The sequence below is a fragment of the Citrus clementina genome, unplaced genomic scaffold, assembly GCF_000493195.1.
Source record: "Citrus clementina cultivar Clemenules unplaced genomic scaffold, Citrus_clementina_v1.0 scaffold_5, whole genome shotgun sequence".
NCBI classification, from domain to species: Eukaryota; Viridiplantae; Streptophyta; class Magnoliopsida; order Sapindales; family Rutaceae; genus Citrus; species Citrus x clementina.
Window position 1 is genome coordinate 18,590,650 of NW_006262201.1, and position 19,057 is coordinate 18,609,706.

Sequence of the window (19,057 nt, forward strand, 5' to 3'; positions counted from 1 at the left end):
TGGCAGCATGTGCTGCTGGCCGCGCGTTGCTGGTTCGTTGCCGCAGTTTCCCGCAAGTTTCCGCAATTTTCCAGTAATTAATTTACAAATTTCCTAGGCCAATCTTGGCTTACAAAAATTCTATAACAGTAAAATAAATCAAGAGGGAAACATGGTGATGAAAAGCCACCCCTCTTGTTACAGATCCAAAGAAAAAATACATCGTAAAATCTAACCATGAATTAAGACAAACCATAATATGCTTTATTCATATATTAAACAAATAATATATATCTGAATAAAATGTGCCACTCTAATACATAAATTTCAGGATTAATTTCATACGAAATTCTTATATATTAAATGAGATGGCTCTGATACCAATTGTTGGGGAAAAATTAGGTTTTTAAATTTTATAAAACCTTTTAAGACAGCTCTCATATAATATATAAGAATTTGTAATTTAGAAATCGTACCTTGAAAATCCGAGTTGGCTTTTTCCGTTGAAGTGATTTAGACTCCTAGATCACGATCCGCCACCACCACTCATGTTAGATCACAATCCGTCACCACCGCGCTTGTTAGATCACGAACTGTCACCAATGATCTTCTAGGTTATAACTCAGGTTCGATTTGCACTTGACATGTGGGCGCCTTTATCACTACCAAAGCAACTAGTACGAGAAAATTTTTCTCTCAACAATAGAGAGAAAAATCTTATTCTCCGATTTGTATAAAGTGGCTTCTCCCTCTTTTTTTTGAGAAAATAAGCCTTATATATCTCCCTTTAGTGAAAACCCTAGGCTCCAAATAATGCCCAAAATAAAACTCACGCTACTTTTCATTTAATAGGGGACCCACCATGTAAAATAACATAAGGCCCCTTACACATAAGCTAATTAAATGGAGCCTCCCACTAAATGATATATTTAGGCTTTTGACCAAAATAACTAGTTATCTTGCTTATTAGTCCAGTAGTGGTGCAGTCAATTAAATGAGCTAACCCGGGGATCATTTGGGAACATACAATAGTGGCTATTACAATTAGGCCTGTAATTAAACTAGCCTAATTATTTAGTTCCAAATCTACTCCACTAAAAGATTGGAATTAACCTCCATAATTGTATGCTCGAATAATAATTCGTCCCAAGCCACATTGATTTCTTTACTGCACAATCCTTTGTACCACATCATTAATTAAATCGATATCTCAACTGTCCAATCAATTTAATCACATCTTATTCCTTGATACTTACTGGGTTTCTCTAATGATCATTTTCAACATACTAAATATGTTGACACACTCTGGCCAGAGAATTTTATGATTAAGTGCCGAAAACCCATCAAGTGATGTGTTGTACAAATTCTATATTGTTAATCCATAACTCCAATACTCATAATTGCTCCCACCAAGATACCGAGTAATCTTGACTACAAGTACGTGTCATGCCCATTCGTAACTCAAATGGAATAACAATTACAATCATGAAATCATAATTAACTCAAGATTAAGATTACAGTAAAATCAATGCCTATGAGATTTAATAAGTTTGACAGTTATTACAAAGTTAATTAAATCTCACATGTGATCCTGTTCAATGTAGTCATACTACATCAATAAATTCATACATGATTAAGACAAATCATTCAATGAATTTATTACAGTCTATACCTAAATAAAGTGCCCAACTTTATTTATCAACTGCGAACTAAATTTATTTAATTATAAGATAACTTGTTTTTATGCCTTCTGTGAATCCACATGGTGATCACATAAATACATATAATATGATTAAATGGACTTTAATCCAAATATTAATGCAAATTAAGATATTTGAATAAAATACCTCATTTATTTTATTAATCAGAAAAAAATATTTATTACAATTAAATAAACACATATGCTTTTAAAGAGAATATTTTCCCAACACTTTCCACATCATGTTTTAATGAACTGTTCACATAAAACACCTAAAGTCTTAGGTATACCAAAATGCCCCATCAAACAACCCCCCATGAGCTTCTCTAACAAACAAGTCATGTAATGAACATTTAGGCACACACAACTTATTTTCCCTAAATAAAAGACCATATTTATGCCTAAAGAATTTCCAAATTCATGAATTATCCAATGAAATCCCATTATATTGCAACAAAGAGAATCTTAAAGTATCTTCAATGAACAAAAATGCAAGGGATCATGTATGAAAAAGAAGACAAGTGCAAGCTTGTTGGTTTTATTGATGATGACTGGACTGGTTATCTTGATGACAGACAAAGCATGTCAGGTTACCAACTGGGGAAACTACTAAGAGTGACGTGGTCAAGTAAACCAGACACTCCGTATCTCTCTCTTTTTTCTAAGAACCTAGACAATCCTGCTAGACCTAAACTCTCTTGGTCACTTAGTCTAAAAGATAGGATTCTGTCTCTTTTCTCAGATTAAAGAAAGAGCAGGGTTATTTGTGTTCTGTTGCACAGGATCCTTGTTAAGGCAAGTGCAGAACATACTTGCAGAAAACAGATATTGAACACGGGTAAGAGTTCTAGATCTAAAGGAATTTTGAATTAAGAATAGAAAATGGAGTTTTAGTTATCCATAGAGTAGAACAAATTGGAAAGTAGAAAATGGAGTTTTAGTTATCCATAGAGTAGAACAATAAGGAGTGATAGATACAAGGGCTGGAAAAAGGTAGATCCAGCTATCATAGCTTTATAAAAGCTAGACTTAGTGGCCGACAAAGCTAAAATACACACTTATTCCAAAATGACAAACAACTTTAAAAAGTTAAAGCAAAACTCATTAAAGACACTCATTATTACAAGACGACAAATATCTTAAAGAGAGATTGAGGCATCTTCAGATGATGTTTCTGTCTCGTCAGGATCACGATCAGGGTCTTTGTCTTTTTTGAAGATTCTTTCTGGATGAGAACATCCTGGAACACATGGTCAAGGGCAATATTGACCTTTTGGTGATGGAGGGGCTGGCTGAGGAAAATACTCAGGTTGAGAGGAAAATGGTAGATAAGGAGAAGAAGATGATCCTGGGAATTCATATGGTAATGGTGAAGGTACCGGGGTAAAATCTTCATAAGGATCTTGGGAATCTTGGAATAAGAAGTCAGTGTAATCTAGCTTTTCTTCTTTTATGATGATTCCTCAGTTAGGAGGTTGAGAATGTAAGGATGGTGTAGGGATCATGAAAATTTCATGTTTTGGTCCAAGAGATGTATGGAGGATATCTGGTTGGTCTGGAGGAATGTGGTTGAGTTCCATTAGGAAGTTTTTCAAGGAAGTTTTGATCTGGAAATCTTGTAGATATTCATAAAAAACCTAAAAAGGAATTTCTGGCGAAGTCTGCAACTAAAGCAGATTGCCTAGAATCGGCCACCTTTAAAGCTTATCACAGACGGTAAAAGGATTCTACAAACAGATGCAAGTGATGAATCATGGGGGGCCATCCTCCTTGAAGACTGCAATGGAAAATAGCACTTTATTGCCTACGCAAGTGGACAATTCCCTGATGCACAAAAGCATTATCACACAGTTTACAAAGAAATCTTAGCCGTGAAAAATGGTATCAAGAAATTTGAATTCCATTTGATTGGCCATAGATTCCTCATCCGACAGGATAATTCAACTTTTCCCAATATCTTGAACTTTAACCAAAAGGTTGTTCTCGAAAAAACCTTACTTCGGCTTAAAGAATGGTTCTCAAGATATGATTACCATGTCCAGCATATAAAAGGAGATCATAACCTCATCCCAGACTTACTATCCAGATCTCCAAAACCAAAACCTCCTCAGTTCTTCTATATCACCTCTAAGATTTCCTTCCCGATTATTGCCATGACTAGTTCACTCCCTAAACCAGCCCTCACCCAGAAGTCCTTCCCACTCAACATGACTTTTCAATGACCTCACTAGATCCAAGACTTCGCCAGAAAATTCATTTTTAGGTTTTTTATGAATATCTACATGATGACTAAAGAACTCTAATTGCAGAAAACAGTCCTAATATTGATAAAAAATAAGCTGAAATCAGAGCCCTAAAAGATGAAATTGCCAGAATCGATTCAGAAAAGGTTCAACCTACTCTTTTCACCAGTTCTGCTCCACTTCCTGTCATTAACCCCACTTATCATCCTTTTCTTCCACCGACTTCTTCTAGAACATATGATCCTTCTAAACTTTTTGGAATGACTTATACCCTTTTCCTTTCAAAACCCCCATCAAAACCAAAGAAAACACTTAATCCACTTCCGAAATCTATGCCTTAAACTAACCCTTAAACATCTAGGTTTGAACCATCCCCGTCAATACCTAATCCACCCTCTTTACCAGTCAATACCTCACCACCACTTCAAACTACAGTTTCCTTAGAAAAGCAACCCATGCACCAGTATTCTGCTCATCAAGTCTCTCATCCTTCACCCCTGTCATCTTCTACTGAAGATTCTTCTTCCGACTCAGAATCCTCAATAATTCAATCAGTTGACCTAAGTGAGTCAGACACTTCTGATTCAAATCTAGCAGACATTTCCAAGCTTCTCATGGCTGAACCCACTGAGACTACTGATCCTACAACTGAAGTTGTTGATAGCGATGATGAGCCACAAACTGCACATGAAACTGGCAAGTCCTCTCACTCTATTCCTCCACAACCAAAAGTCCCCAAACCTTCAAATGGTCCTTGCTTTACTTTTGATGATATCCCTATAACAAAGTGGAGAGAGAGATTACAAGAGTTATCTGCCTGGATTGATGTCCAAATGCTAGCCTCTGGTGTTACAACCCAAACTGTTCTGCGAGAATTTAGTACGCGGTTTACTGGTTCTCTTCAAGATTGGTTTGACAGTTTAGGCCAATATAGGCAGCTCCAATTCATTCAGTTCCCAGAAGTTTCTCAAGCTTTGACACTCCTTCATGATCAATTTATTGGAGAGCCCAGCGCGATTTTGAAGCAACCAGAAAGGATTATCTTAATATGAAGTGTTGTTCTCTTAACACAAAAGATCTCTATTATCATTATAAGCAAATGTCTTTACTTTATTATAAGCTGAATGGATACAATGATGCTACACTCAGACATATTTTCCTGGCTTCCTTTCCAGAAGAGCTACAACTTGAAATTCACCGACAGTTAGCAGCTCACAAGCTTAACATTGATGCATTATCATTGGGGAAAATATTTCAGATCACTATGGGATGTCTTGATAAGTTATGTGAACAAAAGAAATTCTTCCAAGAATTCATCAAGGACAAGGAACATTTTTGATTTGCTTGCAAAAAGCCTTATTTGGATATCAAATGCAAAGATCTAAAGAAGTGTGACTGTTCACCTAAAAAGAAGTCTCATTTCAGGAAATCCAAGTTTTCATCCTCATCAAAGAACCGGCGTTCTAAACAATTCCGATTCTTTAGAAGAAAACAGTCCCATTCCAAGCATGTTCCTAGCCACAAGAAAAGCAGATGCTTCATTTGTAAAAAGAAAGGCCACTTTGCAAAAGACTGCCCTGTGAAACCTTAAAAGGCGATTAAGCTTATCCAACACTTGAAATCCACAATAGAATTTTCTCCATCCAGAGACTAGGTTGAACACTTGTTTTCAGAACAAGAAGAACCCAATGACCACATAGTCTTTGCCTTACCAATCAATTCCAGTGATTCGGACAATTTAGATTTTGAGCCTATCTATACAATCCAACCTCCCTCCATTCTGATCCATGATCCTGCTATTCCAATCCCTTCTGTCAAGATTCAAATCATTCCTTCTAAATACCATAAACTTATCACAGCCATTGGTTTTCTTGATACTGGTTCTCAGCGAAGCATAATTAATCCTGCTATCCTTCCTTCTGAATGTTGGAAAACGCATGAAGAACATTTCAAAGCAGTTGATGGAAAGATCTTTACAACTACATTGGCTACTAAACATCCAATAGGAATCCAGTTATTTCCTAATTGTGTTGTTTGGTTAAAGCTAATTGGTTCCTCATTGCCAAACAAAGATCTTCTTGTAGGTTTTGACATCCTACATCAAGCAAAAAATGTCCATATCACCCCCTCTGGTCTTCGTTCCACCACCCACATACCAGGCTATTACCGACCAAATCCTCAAATTTTGTCCAGAAAATCATAGCCTTTTTACCCATCCAAAACCTTTGTGGAAAAACCCGAATTTCTTCATATCCTTACCTTTTAAGTTAAATGAAGACAGCAATCCAACCAAAGCCACACACACAGGAAACACTCCTCAAGACCTTATCTTGGCCCAACAAGAATGTGTCCAGTTGCTCAAACAAGGCCTCATTGAGCCCACAAATTCTCAATGGGCTTGCCAAGCCTTTTATGTTGAAAAAAGGTCTGAAATCCTTCGTGGGAAAAGATGACTAGTCATTGATTATCAACCACTCAACAACTTTCTCCAAGACCAAAAGTTCCCTTTACCCAACAGACACACCCTCTTCATTGACCTCAAGAATGCTCACATCTTTTCAAAATTTGATTTAAAATCTGAATTTTGGCAACTTGGCATTCATCCCTCTGAAAGATACAAAACAGCTTTTTGTATCCCAAATGGCCATTATCAATGGACTGTCCTTCCTTTTGGCCTCAAAACTGCCCCTTCTATTTTCCAAAAGGCCATGACCACCATCTTTCAACCCATTCTCCACCATACCCTTGTTTACATTGATGATTTGCTCCTTTTTTCAGGAACTCATGATAAACATCACAAGCTACTCCAACAGTTTTTTCAGATCATTCAAGAACATGGAATCATGATCTCTCACAAGATAAGTACAATTGCGATAACCTCTGTTGACTTTCTTGGCATGAAAATCCAAGACAGACATTATCAGGCCGGACCCCATATTGCACAAGAGTTACTCCACTTTCCTGAAAGTAACTTTACCAAAAAGCAAGTCCAACAATTCTTTGGAATTGTCAATTACATCTGTGATTTCCTGCCATATGTCACCCACCATACGAGCAAGTTGTCTATACTTCTAAAAATGAATCCACCATCTTGGTTAGAACCCCACACAGATGCTGTAAAGCAACTAAAGTAGATTACCCAGAATTCGCCACCTTTAAAGCTTATCACAGACGGTAAAAGGATTCTACAAACATATGCAAGTGATGAATCATGGGGGGCCATCCTCCTTGAAGACTGCAATGGAAAATAGCACTTTATTGCCTACGCAAGTGGACAATTCCCTGATGCACAAAAGCAATATCACACAGTTTACAAAGAAATCTTAGCCGTGAAAAATGATATCAAGAAATTTGAATTCCATTTGATTGGCCATAGATTCCTCATCTGACAGGATAATTCAGCTTTTCCCAATATCTTGAACTTTAACCAAAAGGTTGTTCCCGAAAAAACCTTACTTCGGCTTAAAGAATGGTTCTCAAGATATGATTACCATGTCCAGCATATAAAAGGAGATCATAACCTCATCCTAGACTTACTATCCAGATCTCCAAAACCAAAACCTCCTCAGTTCTTTTGTATCACCTCTCAAATTTCCTTCTCGATTATTGCCATGGCTAGTTCACTCCCTAAAACAGCCCTCACCCAGAAGTCCTTCCCACTCAACATGACTTTTAAATCACCCCACCAGATCCAAGACTTCGCCAGAAAATTCCTTTTTAGGTTTTTTATGAATATCTACATGATGAGTAAAGAACTTATGTTTTTTCCTAGTTTTCATCCTGATCATCTTTTCCTTATAGGATTAGTAATCACACCTCACAGAGATATTACTGAAGATGAACTTTGGTATACATGGTGCCTTACTATTCTATATGCCACAAAAATGGTTTTCCCAGTCTTAACCCTTCTCACCAAGCTCAATGATCCAGAGTTTTCCACTTCTCTCACCTGGACTCTTTTTGAATGGTTTTCGCCATTACCATGGTGGCGCAAAAAGCTACAACAGATTACTGACACACATCGTCTTCTAGAACTTCTAGACCAAGAAGGAAAACAGTTCACATACCAAAGATTTTTAGACATAGAATTAGAGTTATGAATGGATCACTGTTCCTCACATTGCCTATCTTGAACAAGATTTCCACATCAAAACTTCCTTGAAAAACTTCCTCATGGAACTCAACCACATTCCTCCAGACCAACCAGATATCCTCCATACATCTCTTGGACCAAAACATGAAATGTTCATGATGCCCACACCATCCTTACATTCTCAACCTCCTAACCGAGGAATCATCATAAAAGAAGAAAAGCCAGATTACACTGACTTCTTATTCCAAGATTCCCAAGATCCTTATCAAGATTTTACCCCGGTACCTTCACCATCACCATATAAATTCCCAGGATCATCTTCTTCTCCTTATCCACCATTTTCCTCTCAACCTGACTATTTTCCTTAGCCAGCCCCTCCATCACCAAAAGGTCAATATTGCCCTTGGCCATGTGTTCCAGGATGTTCTCATCCAGAAATAATCTTCAAAAAAGACAAAGACCCTGATTGTGATCCTGACGAGACAAAATCATCATCTAAAGATGCCTCAATCTCTCTTTAAGATATTTGTTGTCTTATAATAATGAGTGTCTTTAATGAGTGTTTTAGCTTTTGCTTTAACTTTTTAAAGTTGTTTGTTATTTTGTAATAAGTGTGTATTTTAGCTTTGTCGGCCACTAAGTCTAGCTTTTATAAAGCTATGACAGCTGGATCTACCTTTTTCCAGCCCTTGTATCTATCACTCCTTATGTCTATATAAGGAGATCGTTTGAATAAATAAGATAAGAGATTTTCTAAGAAAAACATTCCAATCTGTTCTACTCTATGGATAATTAAAACTCCATTTTCTATTCTTAATTCAAAATTCCTTTAGATCTAGAACTCTTACCCTTGTTCAATATTTGTTTTCTGCAAGTATGCTCTGAACTTGCCTTAACAAGGATCCTGTGCAACAGAATGCAAATGACCCTGCTCTTTCTTTAATCTGAGAAAAGAGACAGAATCCTATCTTTTAGACTAAGTGACAAAGAGAGTCTATGTCTAGCATGTTAACATGTATATGTTCATAATATTGATTTTGATGATAACAAACTTTAAATGTTTTTTATTAAAATGTTGGATTAATAAATGAAAACCTTATAATCATTCGAATTATATTCATAAAAGTTGGATAACTGTTAAACTTGAAATTGAAAAATGATTCTCTGCAATATCTGGCTAACACTGTGATTCTGGAAATAAACGGTGAACCGTTTTCTTTTTAACGGTTAACCGATTAAATTCAGAGAGTAACAAAAACAAAAAACACAAAATGCTGAGAAGGCTACTGGAATTAAACCGTGAACCGTTTATTGAAACGGGTAACTGATAAAATCCAGAATGAAAAACTGTGTTCATCTTGTTACTGGAAACAAACGGCGAACCATTTATTACAAACGAATAATCGATAAATTTCAGAGAGGTCATTTCATGCAATTCTTTAACCGTTTAATGTAAACGGATAACTGACGTTTATCTTACAGGTCTCTGGAATTTAACAGCGAAAGGGTAATCCTAAACGGCAAACTGTTTATTTGAAAATTGGCCCAACGGTAACTTTAACCGACCTAAACGGTTAACCGTTAATGGTTAACGGTGAACCGCTTTCGAGCAGACAGTCTATAACGGCTAGTTTTTTAGTTCTAACTATAAATAAGCTCATTCAAATTCAAATAAGGTTGATTACAACACGACTATTGAGCTTATATTCGAGAATACAATCTTCATAGAGCGTTAAACATATTCTTGCTTCATCTATTCACACATTGGGCATTAATTTGTAATCTTAAATATTGTGTGAGAGAAAAACAATTTGTAATCTTTTATTTTGAGTGATTGTAAGTGTTGGGATACACTTGGGTTAAGAGATTGGGGATAATCTCTTGTTGTAAACGTTCATTGACACATTGAAAGTCAAGTGTAAGCATTTGAAGCCTTGGAGGCTTGCTTAGTGAAATCCTCAAGCCCGGAAAGCTTGGAGGCGTGGACGTAGGCGAGGTTGGCCGAACCACGTAAAAATCTTCATGTTTGAATCTCTCTTCCCTTATCTTTTTATATTGTAATTGATTTAATTGTTGTTGCATTAAATTCATTTTAGATTTGCATGAAATTTGTTTTAGAATCAAATAATTTTTAGAATCCCAATTCACCCCCCTCTTGGGTTGCACACTTGTATTTCATAGCAAGATTGTCTAGGTTCTTAGAAAAAAGAGAGAGATACGGAGTGTCTGGTTTACCTGACCACGTCACTCTCAGTAGTTTCTCCAGTTGGCAAGCAAAAGCTAGTAGCTTTATCCTTAACAGCAGTGGAGTACATTGCAGCAGGTAAATCATCTTGAAAAGCTATTTGGTTTAAAAGAATTTACAAGGATTTGTAGTTTAATCAAGAAACCACAACAACATTTCAGCCGTTGTTCTAGCAAAGAACCCTGTTTTTCATGCTAAAGAGAAGCCAATGTGGAGTTTATTAGCATTAATGAGTTGCCAACTAATTTTCTGATTGGAGCAATCATCATTGAGAAATTTGAAAAGTTCAAGAACCAAATGAAGATTACTAGTTAAGAGGGGTGTTGAAATGTAATTAATTAGTAATTTAGTAAATTGAGCAAGAAATTTAAATGGTGTTCTAGTTTGTTTTCAACATGAATTAAAGGGTAGCATTTATACTTGTAATTTGGCTTGGGAAATCTGAAGCATGATTAATGCAGTCTCTAGAGTTTTCTATACTGCAAATAAATATAGAATTCTACTGTACTTAAAACAACGCAGAGAAGAATTAAGTAATGAAATTAAAAAAAATTTCCAGCAACAAACTCTGTTCTTAAATAAAATTTCTTCTACACTTCCGCTTGCAACCCAACAATAAATACATGTTGCTCCTGCACTTCCGCTTGCAGCCAACAGTAAAAACATGTTGCCGCATGAACTCATGAAGTTAAGGATGTCTTTAAATTTTTGAAGTAAAAAGTAATCAGTTGTTAGATAGAGATCTGCGCATAGAGCTTTTGAAGTGAATGAATAAGATGAACAAGATGTTAGTCATGAAAATATTCCTTGTTATTTGGTCTTATTTATGGTGAAAAATGTTTTGCATTACATGTTTCCTAAAACATTTCGAAGTTTGTCATTGCTCTTTATGCAGGAAAAATAGATGAACATTTTAATGTTAACACCCGACAGAATAGCTATCATATATTCCTTACCTTTTTCGTTCAATTTACCATCTAAAATGAGTAACAACTATGCTAGAAAATCATTGTTCTCTAGGATGACAATTATATACTCTTCACAGTAAAATCAAGTTGAATTTTACAATAATGGTTAATCATTAAATTTCAGATAACAACAGTAAGATTCAACTGTAGATATGAGTGTAAACTTATTTAACTCTGATAATTCATCAGACTGTTAGCTTTATAATCTAATTGCAGCAAACCATTAATGTCTAGATGCACGTAGTTTGGCTGTTTACGTAACGCTGCCTGATTTCAATGAGGTGCAGTTTATCTATTTACATATGTTAAATTGACAAGTAGGACAAGGTCCGTTACATTACCGTCTGTGTCTACGCTAAAACCAAAGTTAAAGGAATCCAAGCACGTTTAAAGAAAGGTACGTCTTCGAGCGTTTCATATTTTTATTTGTCGGATTGTCCTAATTACGTAACTGTTCCAAAACTTTGCCAAAGACTCCCTGATCTGAGTTGGATCAGCATAAACCAGAAAGAGAACCTATCATTTTGAGATGCTCATTTGCTTTTCCTTTTTCTTTTCTGTATTTATATTTGATTTCTTAATATTGTAAATTTAGTTAGAATTCCAAAAACTGGAAAAGAGTATCTGTGGTTGGTTTTTAGTCGGGTTCTTTCTTCAGTCTGCTTCTTGAGTGTTTTTGTCTCTGTTTAGTTTTCCTGTGGTTAAATTCCGACGGATGTACAGTGAAAATTTTGGGAATGGTATGAGCTCTTTAGCTTAGTGATATGAAACTGGTTATAAGATTGGTCTGTGGTCCCTTGAATTGCATGTATTTAGTCAGTAAAGAAGGAAGTAACCGGTTGGATTGAATTTGGAGGGAAATTTCTATAAAGGTTTGGTTATAATCATCTTTTGTTACAATCAATGGAAGCCCAATCATCACTAACTGGTGGTATGATTATGGAAGGACTAAATAGTTTTCAAGACTTGCAAGGAGCAATGCAGCTTCATCACCAACAAGACCCAAATTTTTACCAGCCTAGTTGTGTGGTTCAAGTGCAACCTGAAAGTGTTTTTCCTTTAAGGTGGCAATATAGGGAGGAGCAACCACTTTCCTATATTGATTATAATGAGGATCAGAGAGGAAAGAACTTGCTGATGGATTGTGCTATTCCTGGTGTTGATGAGCATTATGCAGTTGAAGGGATAAGAACCCCATGGCGGCGTATTAAATGGACTGAAGAAATGGTGAAGCTTTTGATTTATACTGTTTCTTACATTCGCCAGTTTGCTTTGTCCAATGTAGGCAATGGGAGAAATGAACCCTCATTCCTGCAGAAGATAGGAAAATGGAAGGTTGTTTCGAAGGTCATGGTTGAAAGGGGTTACCGTGTATCACCTCAGCAATGTGAGGACAAGTTTAATAATCTAAACAAAACTTACAAGAAACTTAATGATGTTCTTGGGCGAGGCATGTCTTGTAAGGTTGTCGAGAACCCAAAGATATTGGACGAGATTGATATACCAGAGGGGAAAAAGGACAATGCAAAGAAAATTTTGAGCTCAAAACAACTGTTTTTTGAACAGATGTGCTCATATCATAGTGGCAATCAACTCTGCCTTCCTCATGATCCAGATTTGCAGAGGTCCTTGCAGTTGGCTCTGAGTAAGAAACTTGATTATGACAAACAAGAACAAGATCCAGGTGCCTACACTCAAGATAATGAAACTGAAGATAGCAACTTGAAAAGTATGGACTATAATGGGATATTAGAGGATCATTCACAGCACGCTCTTACTGATTTGGAAGGTTTTCACCCTGAGGGCAGTACTGCAGATGGATTGTGGGAGCAGTGGGTAGCATTTCGATCGTGTCGGCTGAAGCTTCAGAGGTTACAAGTGAATGCCCGAATACTCAGGTTAGAGAACCGCCGGTTTAAGTGGCAGAGGATTTGCTGGAGGAAAAATAGGGAGTTGATAAGAATGAGACTGGAAAATGAGCGTCTGAAGATTGAGAATGAGCGGATAGAATTGGAACTTAAGTACAAGGAAATGAGGGCTGATTACGATTTAACAGTTTAGGTATTTGCAGATATATATACATTTTTACTTACGTTCACATTATTTTTTTAATCTATTTCTTTCCTCTTAAATCTTCACATCTTCCATATTAGAAAGTTGGCGCGCATTGATTTCTCATTTTATCTGATTAGAACTGTATAGCTCTAAAATCTCTAGTGTTATACCAACATCAGTGGGAAGTTAGTTTATCTCTTCATTATTTTGGGTATTACGGGATTAATAGAATATTGAATATCCTTATTATATCTATTTGGTATCAGACCCATCCACGCGTCGCATCAATATATTTGTCATGTAATATCGATATTCTAAGAATTACTAATTTTATTGGGTTACCTTTGGTTGGTATTCCAGCTCAACTCTTATATATGATGGATAATATGATATACAACATTTTGAGATAAAGAATTCATAGGTTTGATTTTTTTTTCTTTTCATTTTTTTCCTTTCTATGGCAGATAATCTAATTTGATTGGAACTGTTGCGGTTCATTGTTACCTCTATCTGATGTGATGATACATTAGAATAAGCTAACTTTCTTTGAATTCCTAGCCGCATATTATTTTCCAAGGAGGAAAGGAAAGAAAAAGTGGGTCAATTCACTTTTGAACTAGATAGCTAAATATTGGATGATGTGGCTAGTTAAGGGAAGAAGAATGATATGATTAATGCTTCGATTATTTGATGTGATAAATTAGAATCAGCGAACTTTCATTGATACCTCTATTTGGTGTTACCTATTAGAAGGAGTTAATTTTATATTCCCATTCGAATATTATTTCCCAAAGAGGAAAAGAGAGGAAAGAAAAAAGATAAGATGATGGCAGGAAAAATGGATTAGTGCAATTCTTGAAGAGCTAAATTGCCCAATGTCGGATGACGTGGCTAGTTAAGTTGAGGAAAGAATAATTAGATGATTAATGTTTCGATACTTATGGAACTATTTTATATTTCAGGCATCTTTACTCTACTGGGAGTGATCCGCTGACATCTCAGCATCTGCAATTTTCAAGTTGGCGTTGCAAAATGTTCGAAGGAAATAAAAATGAAAGTCAACCTCATGTCAGGAATGGTTCCTTTTTGGTTTATACTTTTAGCTGTTTTGTATTTCATTTATAGGCATACAGAGTAAAAAGCATTAACACTATTTTGTGGAATTTGCTTTTGAGTTATTGTATGTTTGAAATGAGGCCAAAACTACGTTGCCACATGCGTGTCGTCGTACCCCACTTTTTTGTCTTTTTCTAGTTCAATTATAATGGAGTCCATTTATTTGTTAAAAAAATAAAAAAGTTAAAGACTTTTACATTTTCACACATTAGTCCTACACCTAAAAATTTTCAGTTAAAATGATGCTTCTAGAAGCCACAATCTATTTTAGAAACACCTTTTGAAAATGCAGACATGAACAAAATACTCCGACATCATAGACTTGTCAATTTGGATTTTTTTTTTTGTATTGCAATATATGTTGCGAAGAGAATGCATAGTTTGCTAGAATTGAAGGGGGGGGGGGGGGGGGGTAGGGACGTGAAGCACTACTTATTTTGTTTATTTGACAAGTAAGATTTTATTACATATATGTAATGCTAAATACAGATGATAATGGGGTAGGGTTGGGGTGGGGAGACCTAATTCCCAATAAATTTAGTATGGTGAGGATTGGGAATTCTCATATGGGGAATGATTTCTCTATTCCCACTTCATTCCTCATTTACTTGGATAAATTATTTTAGTAAATTAAAAAATTAGATACTTAAATAAAATTATTGATACCTGTGGGTAGTTGTATGTGGCGTTGTTACACCAGATCTATAACAGAACGAAGTCCGTTCTTAGGGCCAGTAGCCCGCAAGTTTTGGTTTACAGTCGATATACACTTATCCATTTAATACCAAATCCGAAATCATAGTTGAAAATAGTTTTTCACGATACCACCCGAAAACTCGGCACTCATGGCCTTCAAAGAGGGTGAACATTGTGAGAAAATACTGTCATTTTATAAAATCGGTTTTGGAGGATAAAAACAGGACCTTTCTGATGCATAGGATCCTTAGGCTTAAGGCAAGTGCAGAGCATACTCAGTTTAGAAAATTTGGAGGTGAGCGTATCATTATTAATCTAAATAATTACTTTGAGTCCTAGAAGAGAGAGAGAGCTTTAGGGAAACATAATGTATAGAACTGGATTTTTTATTTCTTGATGATCCCCCCAACTGAAGTCGAAGGTGCTATTTATAGAAAATCATTGAGAACAGGACCTCTCGAATGATTCTAAAGCAAAGCACACCAATAAAGACATTTACAAAAGTAAAGCACGCCGACAAGGACTTTAACAAAAGTAAAGCATACTGACAAGGATTTTAACAAAAGTAAAGCATACTGACAAGGACTTTAACAAAAGTAAAACACACTGACAAGGATTTTAACAAAAGTAAAGCACATTGACAAGGATTTTAACAAAAGACAAATGGGAGTCACATGGATAGTTATATCAAAAGCTTGATCATAAGTTGTTATCATGGAGTGGATGGATATTGTCGTTTTCAGATTGTGCCGACGAATTTGTAGTTGGTCGGGTATACTTCAGCTTGCTGGTATTTTGCTTCATCAGCTTCAGTCATGTGTTGAGATGTAGATGTAGTAGGAGAGTCTGGAGTGGTGACAGTATAATGGGGATTTTCAGTATGGAGAAGGGACTGAAAGTCTTCCCATGGATCCTGAGCATCTTGGAATAAGACATTGGTATAGTCAGGACATTGTTCCATGACAAGGATACCCTGAGGGCTTGAACTTGAACCCGGAGTACAGCCTTGTCTTTTGGGAATAATTTCAAGGGTGTGTGATGGTCCAATAGAGGTGTGGTGAATGGCTGTGGCCGAGGGAGGAACATTGTTTAGTTCCATAAGGTACGCTTTGAGAACATAAGTGACAGATGTGTCATGAATGAGGGTATATGGATGAGGATAAGTTCTCCATTCGTATGCCATATCTTGTGTCCAGTAGTCCCGCGTTTCTGGGTGCTGGAAGTAAGGCCTGTGGACAATGAAGACTGTAGTCCACATGTTAGCTTCTTGTTCTGGCATTTTGTCTAACCCATGAAAAGTAATCAACTGCTGGAGTTGTTTACGCCACCAAGTGAGTGGGGAATACCATTCAAGGAGAGTCCATAGGAGGTCTGGTGAGAACTCATGAGTGGTAAGGTGAGTTAGGACTGGTTTGAGGGGAAGAACCAACTTTGTAGCATACAAGGCGGTGAGACACCACATGTACCAAAGTTCATCTTCACAGATGGACAGAGAGGAGAGAGTGAGGCCGGTGAGAAATAGGTGTTCCATGCAAAGATTAGGAAAACGGTCATGTTTTTTGGTTTGAACATTAAAGAAGAACTTGTAAAGGAATTTCTTTGCAAAATCCTGCAGTTGGTAAGCCGATTGGAAGGAGATGTTCATGGGAAAGTTTTTCTGGTTGAGAGCTTTGAAAGGAAGTTAGCGATTCATAGCTATGACTGGAATGGTTTGGGTTGAGGAAATGAGTGAGGGTTTATTTATAGCTGGACATGTGAGGAAGTTTGGAATGAGGTTTTGGTTGCCTTTTATGTGTTGAACAGTGAAGTCATACTTAGCAAACCAGGTTTTCAGGTTGAGCAATTGCTTGTCAGGGAGCAACTTGTTTTTGAAGTCAAAGATTCGGGGGGAAAGAAGAATTATCCATGTTGATAAGAAATGTGTGGCTGATTAGATGAAATTTAAATTTTTTAATTCCATACTTGACTGCCAAGATTTCTTTGTAGATCACATGGTAGTTCTTTTCAGAGTCTTTGAATTGTCCGCTTGCATGTGCACAGAAATGTCGCACGCCATTGATTTCTTCGAGAAGAATGGCACTCCACATCGCTGGCATCAGTCTGGAGGATGCGGTGTCCATTTGTGGGAATCCTGAGTAGAGGAGGGGATTGTGCGATCACCTTTAGCTGCCTGACAGCTTCTGTCTGAGCAGGGCCCCATGGAGGGCACTGTTTTTTAAGCATGCGTGACAGCTGGCTTGTGTGAATTGTAACTTTTGGGATAAAATCACGGACATAATTAACAATCCCGAGGAATTGTTGGATCTGCTTTCTGTTGAGATGTGTGTTCGGAAACTTTAATAATTCAACTGTAATGTGTGGACCAGGCTGATATTGGCCGTCTTTAATCACCATGCCAAGAAAGTCAATTGATTCTTTTCCTATGCTACTTTTCTTTTCGGAAAGCATGATGCCATGTGCCTGCATAATGCGAAAGAAATCCAAAAGGAGCTTCTGGTGGCTCTCATGGTCAGAGGAAAACAACAAAATATCATCAATGTAGACCAATGCATGATGAAGAATAGGACTAAAGATTTTTGTCATGGCTTTTTGAAATAAAGAGGGAGCGACTTTAAGACCAAAAGGCATAACAGTCCATTGATAATTGGCATCAGGGATGCAGAAGGCAATTTTGTGTCGGTCAACTGGTGAAATACCAAGTTGCCAAAAACCAGCTTTCAGATCGAACTTAGAGAAGATACGAGCCCCTTGAAGATGGACAAACAGGGTCTGGATTTTAGGAAGGGGAAACTTATCATCTTTAAGAAAAGAATTAAGTGGCTGGTAATCAATAACTAATCTCTTTTTTCCACGAACTAATTCAAATCGTTTTTCAATATAAAAGGCTTGACAAGCCCAATCTGAATCAGTAGGTTCAATTAAACCTTGTTGGAGTAACTGAGAGCATTCTTGCTTGGCAAGCAGGAGGTCTGAAGGAGACATACCCGGATGTGATGCTTTTGTGGGGTTTATGTCTTCATTAAGTTTGAAGGGAAGGTGAATGAAGAATTGTTCATTTTCCAAAGAGGTGAAGGATGGTGGAACTGTGAGTGGTTTTTTGGACAGAACTTTAAGAACTTTTGTGAGATATGACTGTATGGAGATGGTGTTGCTGAAAGGGCATACAGACGGAGAGTATCTGTATAGGGTAAGAACATTTGTTTGTAGCGAACTCCAGAACTATTTTTGAAGAGGTTTTTAACCAAATGGAGAATGTCAAAACCTATGAGTAAATCTTTATCTGGAAGTTTGGAGGCTACAATCTTTTTCCAAATTATACAATTCGGAAAGAATTGAATACTAATGGGTTTTTTGGTAATCAAAGTTGTTTCAAAAGTTTCACCATTAACTGCTCTGAAGAGTTTGGAATGGTGTTCCTAATAGTTTGATGGGAGAACAAAAGGATCAATCATACTGGTGTCTGCACCCGTGTCAATAAACCCAATAACAGGAACAGGTTTATAGAATTTAGAAGGAAGGATGGACATCTTGAGAGAAGGTCTAGGAATGGTGGAAACATGGTTGACAGTTTGAACTGTAGAGATGACGGAAATATCTTCAGAATCAGAGGATTCGGCTATAAGGAAAGCATTTTGGTCATCTTGAGCTGACTGTTCTGAAAAATTTGATTCGACATCCTCATTCTCAGATAACAGAGAAGAATGTTGAAGATGTTGGATAAGATGAACAGCTTTGGCAGATTTATGGGGACAATTTCTGGCAAAGTGACCGCGTTTCTTGCAGACGAAACAACGGTTGGATTTTTTCTTTCGGTACTGAGAAACATCTTTCTTTTTAAAATACCGAAAAGGTTTTTTGGAGGATGATTTCTTGTGGAAGTGTTTCTGGAGATGTCGTTTCTTTGTGGTTGGGCAAACGCATTTCTTTTCATCCTTACACTCGATTTTGAGATAAGGTTTGTGA

General features: G+C 36.8%; 1 protein-coding gene across 1 annotated transcript; it reads left to right on the forward strand.

Moving 5' to 3' along the window:
- The first annotated feature begins 12,130 nt into the window (after positions 1–12,130).
- LOC18042359 lies at positions 12,131–13,288 on the forward strand. Its single transcript, XM_006432194.2, has one exon. The coding sequence runs from the start codon at positions 12,131–12,133 to the stop codon at positions 13,286–13,288; it is 1,158 nt and encodes a 385-aa protein (XP_006432257.2).
- Positions 13,289–19,057: the final 5,769 nt, after the last annotated feature.